Source organism: Nylanderia fulva, unplaced genomic scaffold (assembly GCF_048542155.1).
Source record: "Nylanderia fulva isolate GAGA-0341 unplaced genomic scaffold, ASM4854215v1 Scaffold180, whole genome shotgun sequence".
NCBI lineage: Eukaryota > Metazoa > Arthropoda > Insecta > Hymenoptera > Formicidae > Nylanderia > Nylanderia fulva.
The window spans coordinates 98,736-119,915 of NW_028190056.1; the positions used below are offsets into that span (position 1 = coordinate 98,736).

General features: G+C 33.0%; 2 protein-coding genes across 19 annotated transcripts in view; one reads left to right on the forward strand and one right to left on the reverse strand.

The window, feature by feature from the left end:
* The window catches only part of LOC114933366 (uncharacterized), a 47,692-nt gene extending 35,903 nt beyond the window's left edge, over window positions 1-11,789 (reverse strand). The window contains exons 1-2 of one of the 16 annotated variants that reach the window (XM_085481549.1): window positions 11,620-11,789; window positions 6,333-6,870 (exon numbers count right to left, since the gene is read on the reverse strand). In XM_085481549.1, the coding sequence (XP_085337675.1) occupies window positions 6,333-6,643 (311 nt within the window). In that variant the 5' untranslated portion in view covers window positions 6,644-6,870; window positions 11,620-11,789. The other 15 variants (XM_085481550.1, XM_085481548.1, XM_085481556.1 and 12 more) reach the window with 15 other exon arrangements.
* Window positions 11,790-14,376: 2,587 nt separating this feature from the next.
* Window positions 14,377-20,519, forward strand: LOC114933361 (cytochrome b5). Of its 3 annotated transcripts, none has more exons than XM_029305886.2 (2): window positions 14,377-14,760; window positions 17,574-20,519. In XM_029305886.2, the coding sequence occupies exon 2, from the start codon at window positions 17,599-17,601 to the stop codon at window positions 18,058-18,060; it is 462 nt and encodes a 153-aa protein (XP_029161719.1). In that variant the 5' UTR covers window positions 14,377-14,760; window positions 17,574-17,598; the 3' UTR covers window positions 18,061-20,519. The 3 variants fall into 3 exon arrangements, with proteins under 3 accessions (XP_029161719.1, XP_029161717.1, XP_029161716.1); XM_029305884.2 differs by having other exon boundaries at window positions 14,378-15,056; XM_029305883.2 differs by lacking the exon at window positions 14,377-14,760 and adding an exon at window positions 15,074-16,254.
* The last annotated feature ends 661 nt before the right edge of the window (window positions 20,520-21,180 follow it).

Below are 21,180 nucleotides of genomic sequence, written 5' to 3' on the forward strand. Positions count from 1 at the left end.
ATATAGAAACCCTGTATATATATTAATATATATAGGGTATCCTACATAGAATGTTATAAGTTGTTTTCTTCGCTATCGCTAAGGACATTAACTTCATTTTTTTTCAATTGAAATAGAACAGAAAACCTGAATATATAATAGATATAAAAAATGTTGGGACAAAACGGGCGACCTCTTTATTTACAAAAAAAAAGAACTGAGTAATAAATATTGAAATAGTTGTTATCAAACCTGATAACATTTATTTGAAATACTTTTTTATTACGCAATGTTAATGATTTACAATAAAAATACAATTCTCACATAGACAAATTAGACAATACAATTTACTTTAGGGTCATTGCACAATAGGTTGCAAATGCCCCAGTTGTCAGTTGATAGTTGTGGATTAACTCATCAGCTGACAAGTTGCTTTGCTCTGATTGATCAAGAATTCTAAGACTGTCTTTATTGACAACATTAATCCTAGTTTGGTTTTATATATTATATGTATATGTTATGTCCTTTATGTGCGTATGTGTTTTTTTATCTATTTATTTCAACATATTCTTTCAGATTTACATTAATTATATCAACAATTTTTTGGATTATTCAGACTTTCACAGTTGTGAACGTTGATGAAGCATTAATATATTTATTAGTATTAGGTGAATATATGAAAAGAATGATAGAGAAGTTGATAAAATGTTCGCTCTTTGTTATGTACAAAATTTGCACATGGTATTTTTACGATTAAAAAAGCGATTTTGGTAGTTTATGTAATATAATATATTTAATTATGTTATACTATATTATAATTATATTATAATTATAATTATATGATAATTATATTGTACTATATATATATATATATCTCTCTCTCTCTCTCTCTCTCTCTCTCTCTCTCTCTCTCTCTCTGCGACGCAAGTGTGACGCCACACATCACATTTCGATCTGTTATATACATGTATACATATGTATGTGTACATACATATGTGCGTATACATGAAAAGAGATTTATATACATATTATATATATATATATATATATGGTATATATATATATATATATATATATATATATATATGGTATATATATATATATATATATATATATATGGTATATATATATATATATGTATATATATATATATATATATTATATATATACTTACTATAATAACATATATTACACACAAATAATATTACAAAATCTCTTTTCATGTATACGCACATATGTATACATGTATATAACAGATCGAAATGTGATGTGTGGCGTCACACTTGCGTCGCAGAGAGAGAGAGAGAGAGAGAGAGAGAGAGGGAGAGAGAGAGAGAGAGAGAGGGAGAGAGAGAGAGAGAGGGGGGGGAGAGAGAGAGAGAGAGAGAGGGAGAGAGAGAAGGAGAGAGAGAGGGAGAGGGAGAGAGAGGGGGGGGAGAGGGAGAGGGAGGGAGAGAGAGAGAGATTTATAAATTTTCTTTGAATATACTTTTTATAATATCATAATGAAGTATATTATAATATTCAAAAAAAAGTAAGTTAATTAAACTCACTTCTTCAATTGTGCGATTAAATCAAAATGTGAACTAAATTTATTTTCTTTAAAAAATAATTTTGTAAACGCAGTATGTATATTTTGCTACTTAAAATTATTTTTTGTTAAATCCAAAAAATAGCTTAAGCTTTCATGAGAAGTATTCATGAGAAGCTTTCATGACACATTTGAAGAAATATATTTAATATATTATACTCTTTTCTACGAATAACTAGATTAAATGAAAAATATATAATAGAAAATATGACAGTATTTAAAAATGAACATTTTTAGCAATATTTTTCTTCCAGTAATGTTAGTTTATCATACGTAACAGCATAATAAAAATTTATATTATTTGCATAAACTATTACAATATTTGCCGCTGCAATAACATTTTCATTATGCAGGGTGTTTTTTAAATGAGTACAACAAATTTAAGGAGATATTCCGTGGCTTATTTTATAAAAAGGTTACATAAACATATATCATAAACTGATCAAGCACATCGAACTTTGAAATATAATAAAGAAAACGGCAAAAAGCACGTGTTTATAATATACACTATGTTCAGTTTTTAAATTATATTTTTATATTTTTTATCAATTTTTTATTTTAACTTATTTTACTTTAACTATAAACGATTGATTGTTTCAAACACAAAAGGCAATTTTTGTATTTTAGTTAGAAGTTTTTAAAAATTATTAAACTTGAAATAAAACAATGGCGTATCATATTTGTTTAATTAAAAAAACTTAATACGATTATTTATATGCATGGTTTTGATAAATCTAAAAATTTTATTGGTACTAAAATTGATTATTGGGGAGGAGGGTTTCTACTTTCTACAAGGTTTAATAGTGAAACTATTTTCGCAAATAATTGATTATAATTATTTGCAAGTTATGGATTATATAATTATTTCTTTTAATTTGAAGGATTTGTAACCCCCCCCCCCTTTCTCCAGAATCCGCTAATGCATACAAAATATAGTTAAGTATACTTAATTTAATAGATTTAATTAATTAACATTAAATAATTTTCCATGTAAACCTATTTCAAATAATTTTAAGTAAGATAATTTTGGTTATACGAAAAACACTTTTAGTAGCATATGTATATACAGGGTTTGTCAAAAGTGTGGAAATCCCTAAATAAGTTTTATAAAAATGAAAATATAAAAAAATGGTAAAACACGTATTTTGATTTTTCAAAAATTATTTAGGAGTTTCCACACTTTTGACAAACCCTGTATAATATTATTCAGCAAAATTCAAAGTACTAAACGAACATTTAAAAACATAAAATAGTTGACAATATATATATATATATATATATATATATATAACGGAAGATTCGAATATATATATATATATATATATATATATATATATAACGGAAGATTCGAATCTTCCGTTTCATCTTGGAATATCACAATGATAAAGAACAAAATCGAAAAATGTTACTAGAAAAATATACTCGAAGATTTTACTTCAATTTGTACGTAAAAATGAAATAGTCTAGATATAGATAAGAGAAGAAGAGAAGATTTTTCATCTCGTGTATCTCTCTTAATTCTGATTTTTCCTTTTTTAAATGTTATTTGCATCTGATCTAATCTATTCTTCGCAAAAATAAATAATAAGAGAGAGACTTATTATCAGTGTGTTGTTGCCGAGAATGGTCTCAAAAAAACTTTTTATAACTCTCTGTAGTTCTATGTAATTTGCAACTAGTAACTCCACATTTTTTCTTAAAAACAATAATGTATTTTCTTTACACTAATTGATTCTTCTCATTAATTTTGTATATAAAAATGTTGAGGTCATCGAAAAAGGAATATTTTACAAAACATATTTACATTTCATAGTAAATGTAAAATTGTCACATCAAAGTACAAAATATTTCGTAAACCATTCACTTTTTTGTCATCTAATCTTTGAAATTTTATGTCAAAAATATTGCAGGGAGTTGACTTATATAAAAAATTATGATAGTTCCATTTAAACAAAAATTAAATTTACCTTGAAATAACCCTCTGGACTTTGACTCAAAATTAAAAGATCATCATAACGTTATCTTCTTAACATCAAATAACTTTTGCTTGAAATATTTTTTTAAATAATGCGCAAAGTTTCAGAGATATTTGTATGGATTTTTTAAATTAGGACAACCTCTCTCTCTCTCTCTCTTTCTCTCTCTCTTTCTCTCTGTATATATACAGAGTGTCCTGAGATTTAACCGACAAATTAAAAGCATATTCTACAAGTGAAAGTAAGAAAAAAATGTTATATGAGGTTTCGCTAAAAATAATTTATTACAAAGTTTAGATTCAAAATCCTGCATTAATCTTATATAAAATAGATCTTGACAAAATTAGCTTGTTTTTTTATATATTATAGCTTATGACCTGCTGAACAAAAATGTAACAGTCTCGAAGATAAATAATTGACAATTATTAATTTACAGCCAGTTAAACACGAAAAATTCGATCTCTGCGAATTATTTGATTGGCTGTAGTTCATAGTATAACAATCCATTATTTAACTTTGAGATTATTATGTCTTTTATTCAGCAGATTATAATCTACAACATATAACAAAACCAGCTGCTTTAACTAAAATTTAATTTCACATAGAATTAATGCAGGATTCTGTGTACAATAAGTTCCGCATTGCATCGATATTAAGCTTGTATTGTCATGTAGGATGACATTTTGAAATGCGTTACTAAATCATTCTATTAATGTTCTGTAATAGAAAATCCGTTGCTTATTTTATGTTCTATTTCAATATTTATTTACAATAAAACATTTTTAGCCAAACTTTATATAATTTTTTTTTATTTTTACTTGTAGAATAAGTTCTGCTGCTTTTGCAATTTGTTCCTGTTAAATCTGGGACACCTTGTACGAGTATATCGAAAATAGTTATCTAATATAATAATTATTTTAATATTATAATAATTATTTTAATATTATTATATTTCTATTATTCTTATGTGAAATAATGCTTATAATATTATACATAATTTAGAAACTTTAATGATTTAAGAACGATCATTAAATCTCTTCCAAATCTCTTTTTTTCGTGCCTCGCACACATTTGAATACTATATAATTTATTTTTAATTGACGCATATTATTTATATGTTATATCTTTTTCAAAAACTGAAAAAATAAATCTTGAAGAGTTATTTTACAATTTGTGTTCATATTATAGAACATTATAGAGTATTTCTGAGTTTTTTTTTAATAATTAATATCAATGATGAATTTCTTCTTAGCTAATAAAAAATAAAAATGAAAACGCGCCTGAATGCGCAATCAGTGCGTCAATAAATTAAAAATACTAACATATATTGCCATTACTTTTTTATGGAAGAAAATAATACATTATTCATTCAGGCAAACGTCATTAAATTGATATGTTTAACTGTATTCTATGTTGCATGTTAAGTCAAGATTCAAAGGAAATTTCACGCTAATCATATCATTTTTTTATCAAAACTAAGGAATGTAACTATATTATAAGAACAAATATTAAATTAAATAATTTTTTTAATTAAAAGATTTAGAAAATTTATTTTCGGCACAAAGATGCACAGATTATCCTCGAAAACTTCAACCATTATTCCCGACCTTGAACTAGATCCTGAAGTGAATCTTAGTGATCCGGTCCTCGTTGTCCTTGCGTTCGGTGACCCAGTTTCGCAGGATCGGGAGATACCCTCCCCGGTATATACCGGGATACCGTGTCAAGGTCCGCCATTCGCTCATCTCGCGTTATGCGACGCCACGAGTCACGTGAATTCGCCACGAAACCGTCAATGAAACGTCTAATCGAAATTTACCGAAAAAAATTTTTACAGCTATCAAAGACAAGAGCTATCAAGAGTCTCTCGAAATATAACTTAGACTTAAATTATTTATACATTGTGTTTAGTACTTGTTTGCCTTACTTGATGCAAACATTAACGCTGTTAACGCCGGGTGGCAGTATAACGTATAATACCGGATAATCAGCTATGCAGAAAAGCATACACTCGGCTAAGCGAGCTTAGCTTTAATCCTTCCTAATTAAACTCAGAGGAGCAGCATTGAACTAATCGTTACATCCCGAGAGTGCGCCAACGCGAAGGGAATGTAAGATTAATTAGCTTTGCATGTAAAAAAAAGTAAAAAAAAAAGACAACTAGACTAGATCAATTTGGTGAATTATATCTGTATGTGCATGCGTATATTGTGCATTAAAGAAAATTATTGAAATCATTGATAAGGGAGCGCAATACTGATCTTTATATAACATTGAATATTTAACAGGACAACGTGTTACGAATTGAATATCAGGTAACCTTGATAAAGTAAAAATATGCTAAAAATGAAGTTATTTATATATTGTAATATATATACAATTTATATTTAAATCTAGACAGCACCATATTAAAATTGGCGCAGAAGATATCTTTAAGATGTTTCTAAGATGTCTTTTGGAAATCATATTATAAGATTTCTCAAAGATGTCTTAAAGATTTCTTAACAATATCTTATACACCAATTTTGCACATGGTGTTGTCTGGGAATTCAAGTGAATAACACTCCGAAGTTCGGAACTTTTACATTGGGATGTTAATTTTACACACACTAAAAAGTGCATATTTTACTGTATCAGATGGTTACCGGGCCTTCAAAACGTAATACACTTTTGTTCACTTTCTCCCTAGCATATGCCATCCAGTGGAGTGATCAGTGAAGCGCAACTATTTCTTAATAGATAGCGCTCAATTCAACAAGTAGTCGGTATCAACGATAGTTGCTCACCTAGGCCATGTGTAAACACCGGATACTTCGAAGCCGAAATGCCAGCTGCCGGAGTAGGCGCCCTGGCCTTTGGGCCCGGTGCACACGCCGTGGCCGTGGGCCTTTCCGTCCTCCCAGCCCCCGCAATAAGTCCCGCCGTCGTCGAAGTCGAATCTGCCCCCGTTAACCTGCGTACGATTCGACGCCACGGTGGCGGTACCGGTCGCGCCCGGTTGTGCCGGACTTATGCCACCTGTTTGTGACAATTGGGTGCCCCCCGCTACTCCATTCGGCGCCCCGGACTGCTGACCGGAGTGTGATTGTTGCTGCATCTTTCGCGGTTATCAGGCAGGCACTTCGATTTCCCGATCACCTTTCTCTGGTCTCTCCTTGAACCCGCCTTCCTCCCTTTTCGTCTTCGTCTCGATTCTACGATCGCTGTCGCAGTCGTCTTGATTGTGCTCTTGGTCCTTCGTCAGCAACGTCTGCACGTGCCTGGTTTCGGATATCGTTCCATTCTTCTCCCTGCTGCCTTTCCGCGTCCGCCTTCACCGGATCTCTACAATAGCACCGTAGAATTTTACCGGGGAGCGTCGACTGGTCGTAACAGTGGCACGTATGTATCTATGCGTCGACGTCGCTGAAAGAAACGTGACGAGACGCAAACATGTACGTTTGCTGAAATCTACTATTAAGCTCGGAAGATCGCGGAGGCGCGATAACCATGCGTCAATCCCTGGACCGCGAACCCTCAAGCCCCACGAATTTCTCAAGGTTCGCCTGTCATCGCGACGCAACTCGCAAAAGAGAAGCCGGACGTGAGAAAAGAATCAGTGAGCCTCGCCGGGCCGGGGTTTAATTTTAGTCCGACTTCGAGGAACCGAACATGCGAGCGCGAATCTACGTCTCCCAATCGCGAACGCGAAACCTTTCTCGCTCTCTTCCGGTGCCGGGAGATTACACGCAAGAATAGTCGCGGCTTTGGAATTGATACACTCTCTTGAGCACTTTTTATCCATTCTCTTTCGTTCGCATCCTCAATCGCATATCAAATCGCCGCCAATCTCAAAACGTTTCAACGTCTCCCATCACCTCGTTTGTTCTACTACCGTTTCGGTCTCCTTCTCACTTACTCGCGCGCACACACACATACACACTTACATACGCACACACTCGCACATACACACGCACGTGTCGTCTCGCAGCCGCCAGCGATTATAGATCAACGAAAGTCAAATCTCACTAAAAGTTCTCGAAAATCACGCATCCAGCATTCGGCCTATAGGACACTCTAGAGCTCTGGAGCTATGATGACCATTAGAAGATGTCGCCCTCAAGTCCGAGAAAATCCGACGGGAATTGCGCGCTAGATCGCGTTTTCTCTCGAAACTGTCGAAATTAGACAACGAGCTCAACGGAGCCGCGTTTTCGTTATTCGTCTGACGCCGTTACGCAACGCTTCTATAAGCATCCGTGATCCGCTCGGAATGTGGCTCTCTCTCTCTCTCTCTCTCTCTCTCTCTCTCTCTCTCTCTCTCTCTCTTTTGCTCCCTCCCGCTCTCTCTCTCTCTCTCTCTCTCTCTCTCTCTCTTTCTTACTCGTTCTCTCTTTTTTCTTCGTCTTGTTTGCGCTTTTTATTGTTTAATCTCTCATTCCTTGACTCTTCATTCCAAAACTTTTCTCTTTCAATTTGTCGCTCTCTTTGGAAAACGAAGATCCGATAGAACTCCCTGATGAGTCATCCACACGAGATCTATCTACAGTAGATCGGTCGATGACTAAGATGACACAGGACTGATCTCACGGCGAAATCTCAACGAACACTGAGTTTATACCTCGAGCGGATTGCAAAGTGGAAGTAAGACGAAGAGGAAAGCAGAACAAACTCTATGTATATACACGCAACACACACATTTACACGCACGCGCGCGCGCGCACAAAGAGAGAGAGAAAGAGAGAGAGAGAGAGAGATGGGGGTTGAAAAGGGAAAGCAGACACACGTGGACACACACGCGCGGACGCTCTTTCTTCGCGTGGACGGCGAAACGCCGTTCTAGCTCGGTGTGCAACATCGGTAAGCGGCAACATCTACATCAGCGTTATCAGCATTCGCACAGGGGCACACAGTCAGTTGCATTGCCGAACATACGTTGCCGTTTGTCTGTCTGTTCGCCTTGCGCGGCTAGGACGGTGCCTGCCTTTCAGCTCTAGCCGCGCGAGTTCGGCTAGCTGGCTAGGAGCTTCTATTTTTACCATGGAGTAGCAAATTGTTCCTTACACGAGGCGGCAGTGCGGCAGCTGCGGCAGCAGCAGCAGCAGCGGCTCTGCCGAGTCGAATCGTTCGCCAACGCGACTGAATTCGGACAATTTATAAATAGTAGGAGTTCTTGCACGCGCGCGCCGCGCGCGAACAATCGAGGATTCGCGGGAGAGATGCGCGATGAGAGTGATTCAAAGCGGTGGACTCCGAGGTGGATATTTGCTAACCGGGCCTTAGCACTACTGATAATATCGCTCAAGGGACGCCTAGGGTTCAACAAACAATGACAATTCAAAAGTCGATCGGTACAATTTGTATCTCGTTCGTCGCGAGAAGACTATATTATAGCAAAAGATGTACTTCCGCTGGCGAGACAAAGAATCGGGGTTTTATGAATTTTAATAATAAGAAGATGGATTAAGCCCAAACCGTGCGAATGCGAGCGAGTGTGTTGGCGTTGATAGAGCCAAGAAGCTAATTATGACAAATACGTACAATTTTTTGTCCCGATTATCGTAATTTTCACGTTTCGGTGGTGTAATTTAAGGAAAAAGAACAAAACGCAATTGTTGGTGATTGGCAAAAAAAAAAAAAAAAGAAAATAAGCTGGTGCACTAATCGCGCGAATATCGTGTCTATAGATAGTGTCTTCTCGGCGAGGCTGTATTTTTAATGAAGCGGGGTGATATCGGACAGTTACTCCCCCGCGAACGCGAGATAAGAACTAGGCTTCGATTACAGAGCGTGGGAAGGGGAAAGGGGGTTGTTCCAACATACGTTGGAGAAACGAGGCGAGTCAAAGTCGATGATCCGTACAAGTCTGACGTCGGATCACGGGGTATGCTACGCTCTATTGATGGCAAAACGAAGCCGGGAGGAGACGGGATTATTTACCGACGCGTGCCATATTCTCTCTTTTTTTATAATATAAATCAATTAATCGATGCTTTCGCTATTAATAATGACGCTAACGAAAAGTGACAGCCGAGCTGCACTTGGGTGGTTGCGCGACGAGAAAAAAAAAAAGAAAAACGACCGGTGTCTCGGCTTGCAAAAAGCTATCGTTACACTTTGCACGGATCTGTTGCCCGAAAAGGTGACCAGAAATGTGCCAACGGAGCACAGTCTCGGCACAATCTATCGTTTATTACCCGTGACGGCGCGTGTCGACGCATACAAAACTCGGAGTCGGAATTCAAGCCTGAACGACGAGACCAAACAGTAGACGCAGGATGCACGAAAGAGGCTACAAGTACAAGCTGATTGTCGTTGATTCTAGGATTCAGTGTCGACGATAAAATGAATTTAACATGTCATTATTCACCAAATGGCGTATGTAATAAATTATTCAAAACAATTATTTTTTATCACGAGATGGTGGCTATTTACTAGATTAATTAATTATGCGATGAAAGATGACTCGAGAAAAAAATATATGTATACTCGACGATTTAATAAACGATACACACAAATCTTGACAACTCTATTTTTCCCTATTCCTTACTCCTTTTTACGAAATAACGATGTTTATTAACAATATTTCGCGTGTCCTTCGAGATTATGCACATATTTTGCAAATGAACAAGATTCAAGGTGATCGAGGAATCTCGTCGAAAGAGAGCAAAGTTTGTGGTCTAGATTCAATCAGCTTCTCTGTCGGCATGCGAGGAAGCAATTCTTCTTAATTAAGCTAAAATTTTACGATTTTTTCCTCTCTTTATTTTTGCTCGTTTACTTCGAACGCAATTTCGTAAGCGATTTATTTCCCAGAAAATTTCCCGGCAAAAGGGATACAAAATTAGGCCAGCAAGAGAGACGGAATGGAATATATAGAGAAATAAAGAAATAGTTACTTTTCTAAAGATTGTTCGGAGTTACGGATAATTATCTCTCGATTCAAATTTCGCAAAAAATTGAAATGAAACATTCTGTACGTACGTCAAGGACGAATACTTTGATAGATCGAACATTGTCTAGAGACACTTAATCACCAATTAACAAAACGTTAAAAACTCATCCTCAGATAATATCACATACTCATTCCTGACAGATATACGCAATTGATTCACTTTGATCACACCGACACTCGAAACGGGGAACAGGCAAAATCGACGTGCAGGGAATCATGTGCAGAGGATTGATTTAGGCGGACAAGATGATCGCCGAACCGGGACGACGATCAGCGGAGGCGATTCGTCCGGGGTGAGATCGCTTCCGCGAAAATCTGCACGCGACGAATATAAGACGCATATATGACCGCACAGCTTCGGGCTCGAGCACACTTCCGGGCGATCGATCCGGCTCGGCTCTCCGGAGTAACACGTGCGGCGTGCGGAGCGCCGGTGGCGCGGCGTCGTCGTCTCGCACCTTTGGTCCCTCCCGGACATACACACACGTGCACTCCCGGACGGGACGCAAGTGCGCGTCCACCTGCACGCGAGTCGTCGTTCGCCGAAGGGCGGATCGTCGCGTGTGCCTTCGCCGGTTCCTCGGCATTAAACGAGTGTCTTCTCACGCGGCATACTAGCGACGCACGCAAGTGTGCATCCCTGTATATACCTAATATGTGTCACGAGGACAACATTTTCTACATGTAACGTACATGCGCCGTGCTGTACTCTCTCGTTCACAGGCCGCACGTTTTGCGCTTTTAGACGAACGTACGACGAGCTTTTGGCACATCTTGCTGATCATTGATCGATCTGATGTTTGCTCACATTCTCGCATTCGCGATGGCGTTTTAATAATACGTTGCATCTTTTTATTATTCTGGATTCTGCAAGGCCTCGACTTCGTCGCGTATGCGTTTCTGAGTTGAAATTTTTATCGACATGTGTCGCATGAGAATTTACGGTTCGATTATGTGATTCGTTATGAGCGCGACGTTTGGACGCGCATGGACATTGTCCATGGAAAGAAAAGTAGGAACGAGAGAGAATCGTTTGCGACCGGTCCGATCCTTCCTTGCGACGACAACCACTTCTGCTCGTGCGCGTTCCCGTTGCAAATATATACCGTCGTAGTTGAGTTTCGTCGTTATTCACCTACGTTTGTCGCGGTTATGGCAAAAATCTCTCTTTTTTTTTACTACGTCACGTCACGCTCGTTTTCCGTGCTGCTCACGGAAATGTGCGTGAGGTCAGGGTGGCATGATTACGACTATCAGACTCGCAGTGCGCCGTCGCCAGCGTTGACCGCACCGTCATCGTCACTGTCGCCGCCACCGCTGCTGCTGCTGCCGTCGGAGCCGCCGCCACCGGCGCCGCCATCGACGTCGCCGTCATCGTCGTCGTCGTCAACGTCGCTGGCGTCGCGGCGCCGTCGCGTGGCCCAGTATCGTTCTGATTGGTGGTAACACGTGTACATACGTGCGCAACGACGTGGCGCAGCGGTCGGACGAGTAGAGTTGGCAAATTTGTAGTCGGCCGATATATCACATTGATTTTTTTAATAATCGAAGTTTAATAAAGAAGATTCTTCATTGTTGTTTTGTATAGCGAATTTTTTTCTCTTTTATTATCTTTTCTCTTCATTAATTGAGTTATTGTGAAAAGTATTTATGTACCTTAGAAAAAATTCCTATCATATTCACTGATTATGTATTTTTTTGTATTTTGTAAAAGTTAATCCTTATAAAAATTTATCATTAGTAACGCTAATTTATCACTTATTTTGAGTACTTAATCACTAATTTCGAGTACTTCAATTACTGTATATCAGTATTTTAAGTACTCGATATAAGTGATTAATTGGCGTTACTATAGTGATAAATTTCTACAAGGGAATATTATACCAGAGAGTTTTTCTCCTGTTTATTTGTTTAAATAAATAAGTAAATAAATAAAAATATCTGTTCTATATTTCATATACGCGTTTTTGACTCTGTGGATGAAACAATATAGCTATCCAGTTGCCATTAAAAGAAGTGAAGAGAAGTGTTCTATATTCCGTTTAACGAGAACTTGTAATTTGTTTCCGTTTCGGGCAGGTTTTCGTTCATGATTTCCCTCTTCACTGTTAACTGTAACTTCAATGCCTTTAATGAATGGCATAAAGCCCCCGAAATATTGGACCGCCGGTATTTCTCGCTATTTTGTCCATGTATACGCAAATCGTTGAACGGACCATATCTTTTTCTTTTTTTTTATTGATGAAAAACAAACATTTTCGAAAAAACTTATCATTTTTGTATTTGACAGTAGCACAACCCACTGCATTTTCTACTATATCGACAACTGGTTAAATAAACAACCATGCTTTTTAGTTTTATTTATATTTTTTCTCTATTATCTATAAATTATAAATATAAAATCGATTTTTTGTTTTTCGAAATTCTAGTAATCTAAATTTTTCAAAAAATGTATGTATATGTGTGTTGTGCTAATATTGAAGAGTTTTAATTGTTGAAAATTGGAAACAAATATCAAGAAATCTTCTTCTATTGAAAACTCTTCTATTACAAGGAATTCCGTTTAAAGACACACATGATTGACATGAACAAAATAATTACTAGAGGCAATTAAAATTTTGAGATTATTAGAAAAATATTATTATAAAAATATCCGAAATCTTTCTTACATAAAATGTAACACTTAAAGGATAAATGAATGGACGCAGAGAAGAATTAAATTTACATATTTCGAAGCTAGAAGAGAACAGATTGAGAACGGATTGTTTGTGATAATTTTCCAATAGCAAGAAAGAGCTCGATCGTTCAAAGAAATAATGGTCTGATCAAGAAGTAAATAAAAAAAAATTAAAAAATTAAAATAATGTATATAATTTGAAAATAAGTCAAGAAGATTATATAGGGTATTTTTAAATAAATATGCAAAATTTGAGAACATGATACTTTGTTGAAAATTAAAGGGGTTTTTAATATAAACATATATTCCCTGCATCCCTCTTTGAGAAGTACCACTTATTCAAAGGAAAAGGTGAAAATTAGGTTTTTTCTTTTTTGAAAATTGATTTTACGAAAAAATGAGAGAAATAAAAAAAGATTTTTAAAGAAATCAAGTTTTTTAACACATATTTTTAGATAATCATATTAACTGGGTTAAAAAATTCGAATAAAAAATTGAATAGAGGTTGTTAGTTTCATCCTCTTATATAACGATACGAAAAAATGAAAAAAACATTAATAAATATCCGTTTTACTAGTGAAGAAAATATCCATCAAATTTCATTTTTGTAACTTTTCCAAATTTTGAAACAAAAATTAAAAATCTAATTTTTATCTCCCCCTTTGGAAGAGTGTAATTCTTTAGAAAGGGATATAGGAGAATCTGTTTATATGAAAAATCTTCATAATTTTCGATAAAGAATTATCTCCTAAAGTAATTTAGAAGCACACTGTATATTGTTCCCTATATAATATAGTATTACATAATATTATACAATACTATAATGTAGTGAATATTATAATGTGTGATTTATTATTAAGTTTTTCTTGTGCGTAATGTCTTATACAGGGTGTCCGGTAACTAACGGACCAATGATTAAGAGCGGATTCTCTGGCCAATTTGGAAACGATTTTTCCTTAGCAAAAATGTTGAGAAGTCAATAATTTTCGAGTTATAAGCGATTGAAAAAAATGGGTCTTTTGAAAACTAAACGTTTTGGAGTTAAAAGTCTAACATAATTACATTCTTCAGTTAATTTCAGGTAGAGTTTACTATAATAAAATTTTAATTTGAGGCTTAGTTACAAAGATACATAATGACAAATATTGGAAAGTTGTAAAAAATGACCTTTTTCGACATTTTTGCTGAGGAAAAATCGTTCCCAAATTGACCAAAGAATCCATTTCTAATCGTTGGTCCGTTAGTTACCGGACACCCTGTATATTGTATCACTTATTATACATTTGAGATAAATAAGAAAATGTGTGTGTGTGGTGTGTATACATTAGATGATATACGCATACGCCATTAAAACTAATACATGTTCTACAATGTTCAAAAAATGAATTTACGTCTGTATTCTCGGGTCAAGAGTGAAGCAATCAAATGACTCAACCAACGCACTACATTACGAGCGCCTGATATCGATTAGTGCTGATAGTGGCTTATTAAGTAATAGCGTAATCGTCACGATCGTGATGTATCATTCATTTATAAACCGTAGAATCCGAAACATATCAAATTTGGGAGTTTGTCCCTAAGTATAGACATCATCTTGAAAAAAGTGCGTCCTTTTAGTCATTCTTCTTCATATCTGTTTAGTGTACAAAAGTGTGACGCGTGTCGGATTGACTGTCTGATATCTATCGTCGCGAATCGCGAGCGGAGAAAAATAAAATCACAGACAAATATAATTGTCATTTAGTAAAGTGTCTGTGTTACGAGAGAGAGAGAGCGCGCTTGACATTTTTTTCCGAATTGCTATTGGTGCGAACAAAACATTCAGCTACTTGAAATTTTTACGGGAGATTATTAACTTTACGGAGAAATTGATAAAAAGAGGAGAAATAATTTTATATGGTAAGATTTACAAAGAAAAAAGTATATATCGTGTCTTCTCTTTTCTTCCTTCTCTTCTCTAACAGTTGGAAGTTTAAGTTTTTCATGTTTGACTGATTGTAAATCAGTAACTGTCTACTCTCTAAATTTCTTGGAGTAAAAACTGAACAATCTTAATTTAAAAAAGTAGAATTTTACTCACTCTTTTGGAGTAAAATTCCATTCTTTTGGAATGAGAGTGTTCGGTTTTCACTCCAAGAAATTTAAAGAGTATTATTTAGTTTTAAGTTTATTACATTTTTTGTTCAATAGATCATAAGCTATCGGACAACACCATGTCCAAAATTGGTGCAATATTTAAGATGTTTTTTGGATATCATATCTTAAGATTTCTTAAAGATGTCTTAACGATTTTCTGAAAGATGTCTTATTCGCTAATTTTCGACATGGTGTTATCTGAGTACAACATATGAGAAAATTAGCTGATTTGATCGGCATTTAATTTTTTTCATTTGGGATTTTATATAAATTAAAAAATTTCTTACTAATCTTATATAAAATTGAATCTTGGTATAAAATCTGCTAGTTTTTTCTTATATGTTGTATCCTATGACCTGCTGAACAAAAATAGGCTGAATGTATTTAATAGACTCAAAGTTAAATAATATTACGTAATTACTAATTTACAGCCAGTCAAATATGGAACACAGTCAAAATTGTTTGACTGGTTTTAGCTCAGTAACTGTTCATTATTTAGCTTCGATGCTATTTACTTTTGTTTAGCGCGGATCATAAGCCACAACATATAAAAAAAAACCACCTGACCTAACCGAAATCCATTTTACATCATATTAGTGCGGGATACTTTATTAATTTGCTTTATTAATTGTGTGTGTGTGTGCATTTTTATCTTGATTGTTTTTGATTAGTAATCATTAACGGAGTTTCGACCAGGAAAAAATAAAATTAATTTTTTTATTCGAATACAACTGGTTCGAGCAACTGAAATGATGCTTGTGTTCTGTACAAACAACATGTTCGTTTACCGCGACAGTGCGTGACCAAGGCGATACCATGTGTATGTGAACGTATTAGGTTTCAACCGGTAATAGAATTACTTTCTTTTCCCAAAGGAATTGATTTCTGTAGTGCTAGGGTGCTCAGTACGCTATACGATGTCTCTTGATAGACAACTCTCTCGGCAGAAACGTTCGCTATTGTAGGTGGATTTGAAAACATATATATCTCGAATTATCGTGTCTGGGATTGTTTAACGATTGTGCGTCACAAATTGTGAAAATTGATCGGCCTTACAATCCCGTTCCTTTTGCAATCAAGATAATATTTCCAATGTGTTCGCATTGTGTTTTTTTTTTCATTAGTCAATTCTACAAAATAATCGATAATCAACGGGGCATAAGTTTCACAATTTTCCTCAATTGCAAATATCAACTTATCACAGCGTGTCGTTATACTCTTCTACGTAAAATTTTATCAAGTTATTAAAACATACATAACTAAGACTTATTGTTTATGCGTATAAAGCTAAGAAACAAATACGATTACAAAACATACTGCAACAGTATATAACTAGATATAGTAAATTATTAAATTTATTAAGTTTTCTTATATATGTACCATATAATGTCAATGTCTTTCTATTGTATCGTATATAATAACTTTTTAAAGCACTGTTTAAATGAATTAATTTGTCATTTGTTGCGCTCGCTGCAGTTTAATTAATTAGATAACAAAGAGCACAAAATTTATTCTATTTTTTTTTAAATCTTATATAATGTGATTATTAGATTTAAAATAATAAATCATATATATATATATGATTTATTATTTTAAATCTAATAATCACATTATAAGATTTAAAAAAAAATAGAATAAATTTTGTGCTCTTTGTTATCTAATTAATTAAATATATATATATGATTTATTATTTTAAATCTAATAATCACATTGTGAGATTTAAAAAAAAATAGAATAAATTTTGTGCTCTTTGTTATCTAATTAATTAAACTGCAGCGAGCGCAACAAGTGACAAATTAATTCATTTAAACAGTGCTTTAAAAAGTTATTATATACGATACAATAGAAAGACATTGACATTATACATATATAAGAAAACTTAATAAATTTAATAATTTACTATATCTAGTTATATACTGTTGCAGTATGTTTTGTAATCGTATTTGTTTCTTAGCTTTATACGCATAAACAATAAGTCTTAGTTATGTATGTTTTAATAACTTGATAAAATTTTACGTTATCTCGTGAACTTAGGATTTTAATTTATTAACAAAGATTTCTAGTAACTATATATATATTAAATATAAACGTATATACATATAATGCATTAAGCATAGCTGATTTATGTTTACGAAATACAACATTCGCTTAGATAGCTTAAGCCTCATCACTTTACACGTGAAAAAGCAAAAGAGTGATATTCTGAATTTTTAGTTCTCGCAACATTAAATTTTATTAAGAATGATCAAGGTAACTTATGTAGTCTCGATCATGTTGCAGAGGAAATGCTTTTACCCGTAGCAGCATGGATCTTCTAAGTTTAAATTTTTGCTCTTTCGAATTGGAGGATATGAAATCGTCGAGCAAGGAAACCTTGCTGCAAGTCGAGCGTGACAATTTCGTGGAGAAAAATGACGACATCAAAGAACGAAGACGCAGGGTAAACTCAGGCAAGGAAAAATCGCACGACGAGCTTCGAACGATCCATTTAGATGAGGTTGCTTGGCACGATACGTCTAATAGCTGTTGGCTGGTGATTTACGATTATGTATACGATTGCACGGAATTTCTAAAGAATCATCCGGGCGGCCACGATGTCCTTTTGGAATATGCCGGACGAGACGCGACTTTGGCGTTTATCGGCACCGGACATTCTGCTGTCGCGAGGACAATCTTAGATCGGTATAAAATTGGTGAACTTCCGCCAAAAGAAAGGATTTTTCGCGTTCCCGATGGCATTAAGATATGTGACATGTTATCTATCTAAAATTATTAAATCATCAGCATTATTATAATTATTTTTACGTATTTACATAATTGAACACTAATTAGACATTCTACTTTAAGAACAAAAATCGGTGTACTTATTATGATATAATATTTAATATAATATTTTTCTAAAACTAAATATTTAAAATGAAAATAAAAATACTTGACCTAGACATAACATTTGGTTATGTCTTAAAATATCTCTATTGCTATTTTGATGTTAAATGCAGAGAAGTGACAAGATGTTTAAAAATTATACTTATTTTAAAGATAGATAGTCAATATATATGTATGTTATTTCTCTTATATATGTGTGTGTGGATGTGTATGTATGATATATTCTAAATTATATGCACATATTTATCACAGATGAAATTTATATAGATATATGTATACGCAATATGTTATTTGATATTAAATTTTAAAAAGTATTTATTTTTAATATTATAATTCTGAAGTATTAAATATATATATATATATATATATATATATATATATATAAATGATTTAAATCAATTACGACACACACGCGGATATATTGAGATGATTTAAATCATTTTTTTTCTTCGGACGAGAGATCCACATTTATTTATACGTATGCTATTAATATCACATTGTGTAACACTGATTCATTAACGCTACACTGTGACAAAAATAACTGCATTGTAAAAAAGTATGTAATGAAGGTATTACATATTTTTATAGGTATTGTATGAAAATATGTAAAATTACATAAATAAGATACACGATTTATAAGGAAAATGTTATATTTTCCTTATAATTATTATAAGGAAAATGTTATATTTTCCTTATTATATTATTGACGAATAACTGACAAAACAAATTTTTTTTATCACACATAATATAATTTTAATGTTGCATATACATATAATTGCTCTTTTACACATTTTTTATATAGTAATGGAAATTTTTGAATAATTCAAGTAAGTTATTAAATATTTTATTTGATGTGCCGATTTGTCTGACTTGTTCGTTTGACAATTATATTAGTAATAATCGACTGTATAGAGCAATTGACCGAATAGCGTGTGGTTATAAAAGTATTTTTTGGCAATATGTACATGCGTTGTATTACTTACGATTAGTTTCGTTAAATTGTGAAGTATAGAGCGACAAAAGGTCAAATGCGCGCGATAAGAGACTGATCAATTCAAGATGCTTGAATCACTTGTGCTTTTTGCACAATTAATTGCAGTAATTGAATGTAATTGATTTTTGAGAATAATTATTTGCAAAATTTGGCGACTTAATTTACTAGATTATACTATAGTGATGCGTTGGCGATGCAAAATTTGTAATATTAGTATTATAAATTGTATATTAGGCAAGATATAATGTTATATGTATACGGTATCAGTAAGTATACAAATATCACATTTGACCTTGAACTTTGCAAAGTATTGCCAAATATATAGTGTCATCTCGCGCGACTTGCTTCATTAAATTTTGCAAAACAACACATTCTGCTTATCGTAATACTATATATTTACCATAATACTTCAGAGTTGTATTTAAAACAAAACTTTATAATTCGATATCAAATAATATATTGCGTATCTTATATAATTTTCATTTGATATCTGTGCATATAATTTATAACTTATACAATTATAAAATACTGTGCAAATATAAATTCTTAGTCTTATTTTGTAATATACATCATCATATGCACATATAATATATTATGAACTCTTTGATTTTGCACACTAGAGATAATTGTATTAATAGATATTTAATGGATATAATGGATCGTATCGATGATAGATACGAAATAAATACGGATTTTGGAATAAAAATTATATCAAAGAAATCTTGTGTAGGTCATGAAAAATTAAAATTGCACAAATATTTGTAAGTTTTGAATGCTAACTCATAATAAACTTATACGAAAGCATCGAGGTTTTAAACTCTTTTGTAAACTATTTTTTAGTTCTATAATACTATTAACACTATATTCAATATACATATAGTAATGGCTTTATAACGTCTAAATGTATATATAGAAAAGTAAATTTTCTTATTCATTCTGTAACTAGCAATGTAATGGCGACATGATTTTATGATATGCAAAAATAAATAGAAAATGTAAAATCAAATTTTTTCTCGAAATTTTGGTTTTATACAAAATTTTGTTTTTAAAGGATAATTTTGAAAACAATTGCAAGATTAAAAAAAGGACAATATAACTTTTTAAGCTTAGATGTGATCTCTAACAATTATATGGTTATGTACATATATATCATAAAACTTGTCTTTGACGGCTATTGACATTTAAATATATATATGTAAAAATACAATATTTCATTTAATAAAGTAATAATATTAATATAATTTTAACACATTTATAGTGTGCAATAATATGTGAGATAATAGCGATGTAACTAGGTTTGTTATAAGTTATCAATAAATCGATAAAATAATTTCCATAAATCAAAAGGCGAGACTGTTTTATTAATTTAATTAACATTAAACTTCATTTTCTGTATTAATTTTAGATTTATCTAAAATTAAATATGTAATTATACACACGTAGCAATACTCTTTGTCACATATACGTACATTTACACATATTATAACCTCATGAAACATACACATTATAAAATATAAATATTTTGCAATTTAAAAGAGAATTTAAAAGAGAATTTTGCAATTTAAAAAAGAGAAGAAACAAAAAATGTATAGCACTTGATGTGATCGATCTCATTATGTCCTGACAAGAAAATTTTATTTTTGCACGTTTGGAAAAAAGATTTATCGATAAAATAATTAAAAAATTAATAGAAATATTTCGAAATAAAGAATGTTTTTATATAATATAAATTGTGATTTTATGTTTATGCATATGGAGTTTATGAATTAAGATATAAAAACTATGCAATATTATATATATATATATAAAATCAATTAATACAAAGTTTCGCTCGTATATTGTAAATACAACTAGTAATAGATAAAAAGGCCAACTTATCGAGCAATTATTAGAGTTGTTCTATCAAATAAAATTACAGACGAGACTAAAAGAACATAAAAATAATATCAGGTTGGACTCAACGAAATATTCAGTAATTTTTGAACACATAAGAAATGAACACCATAC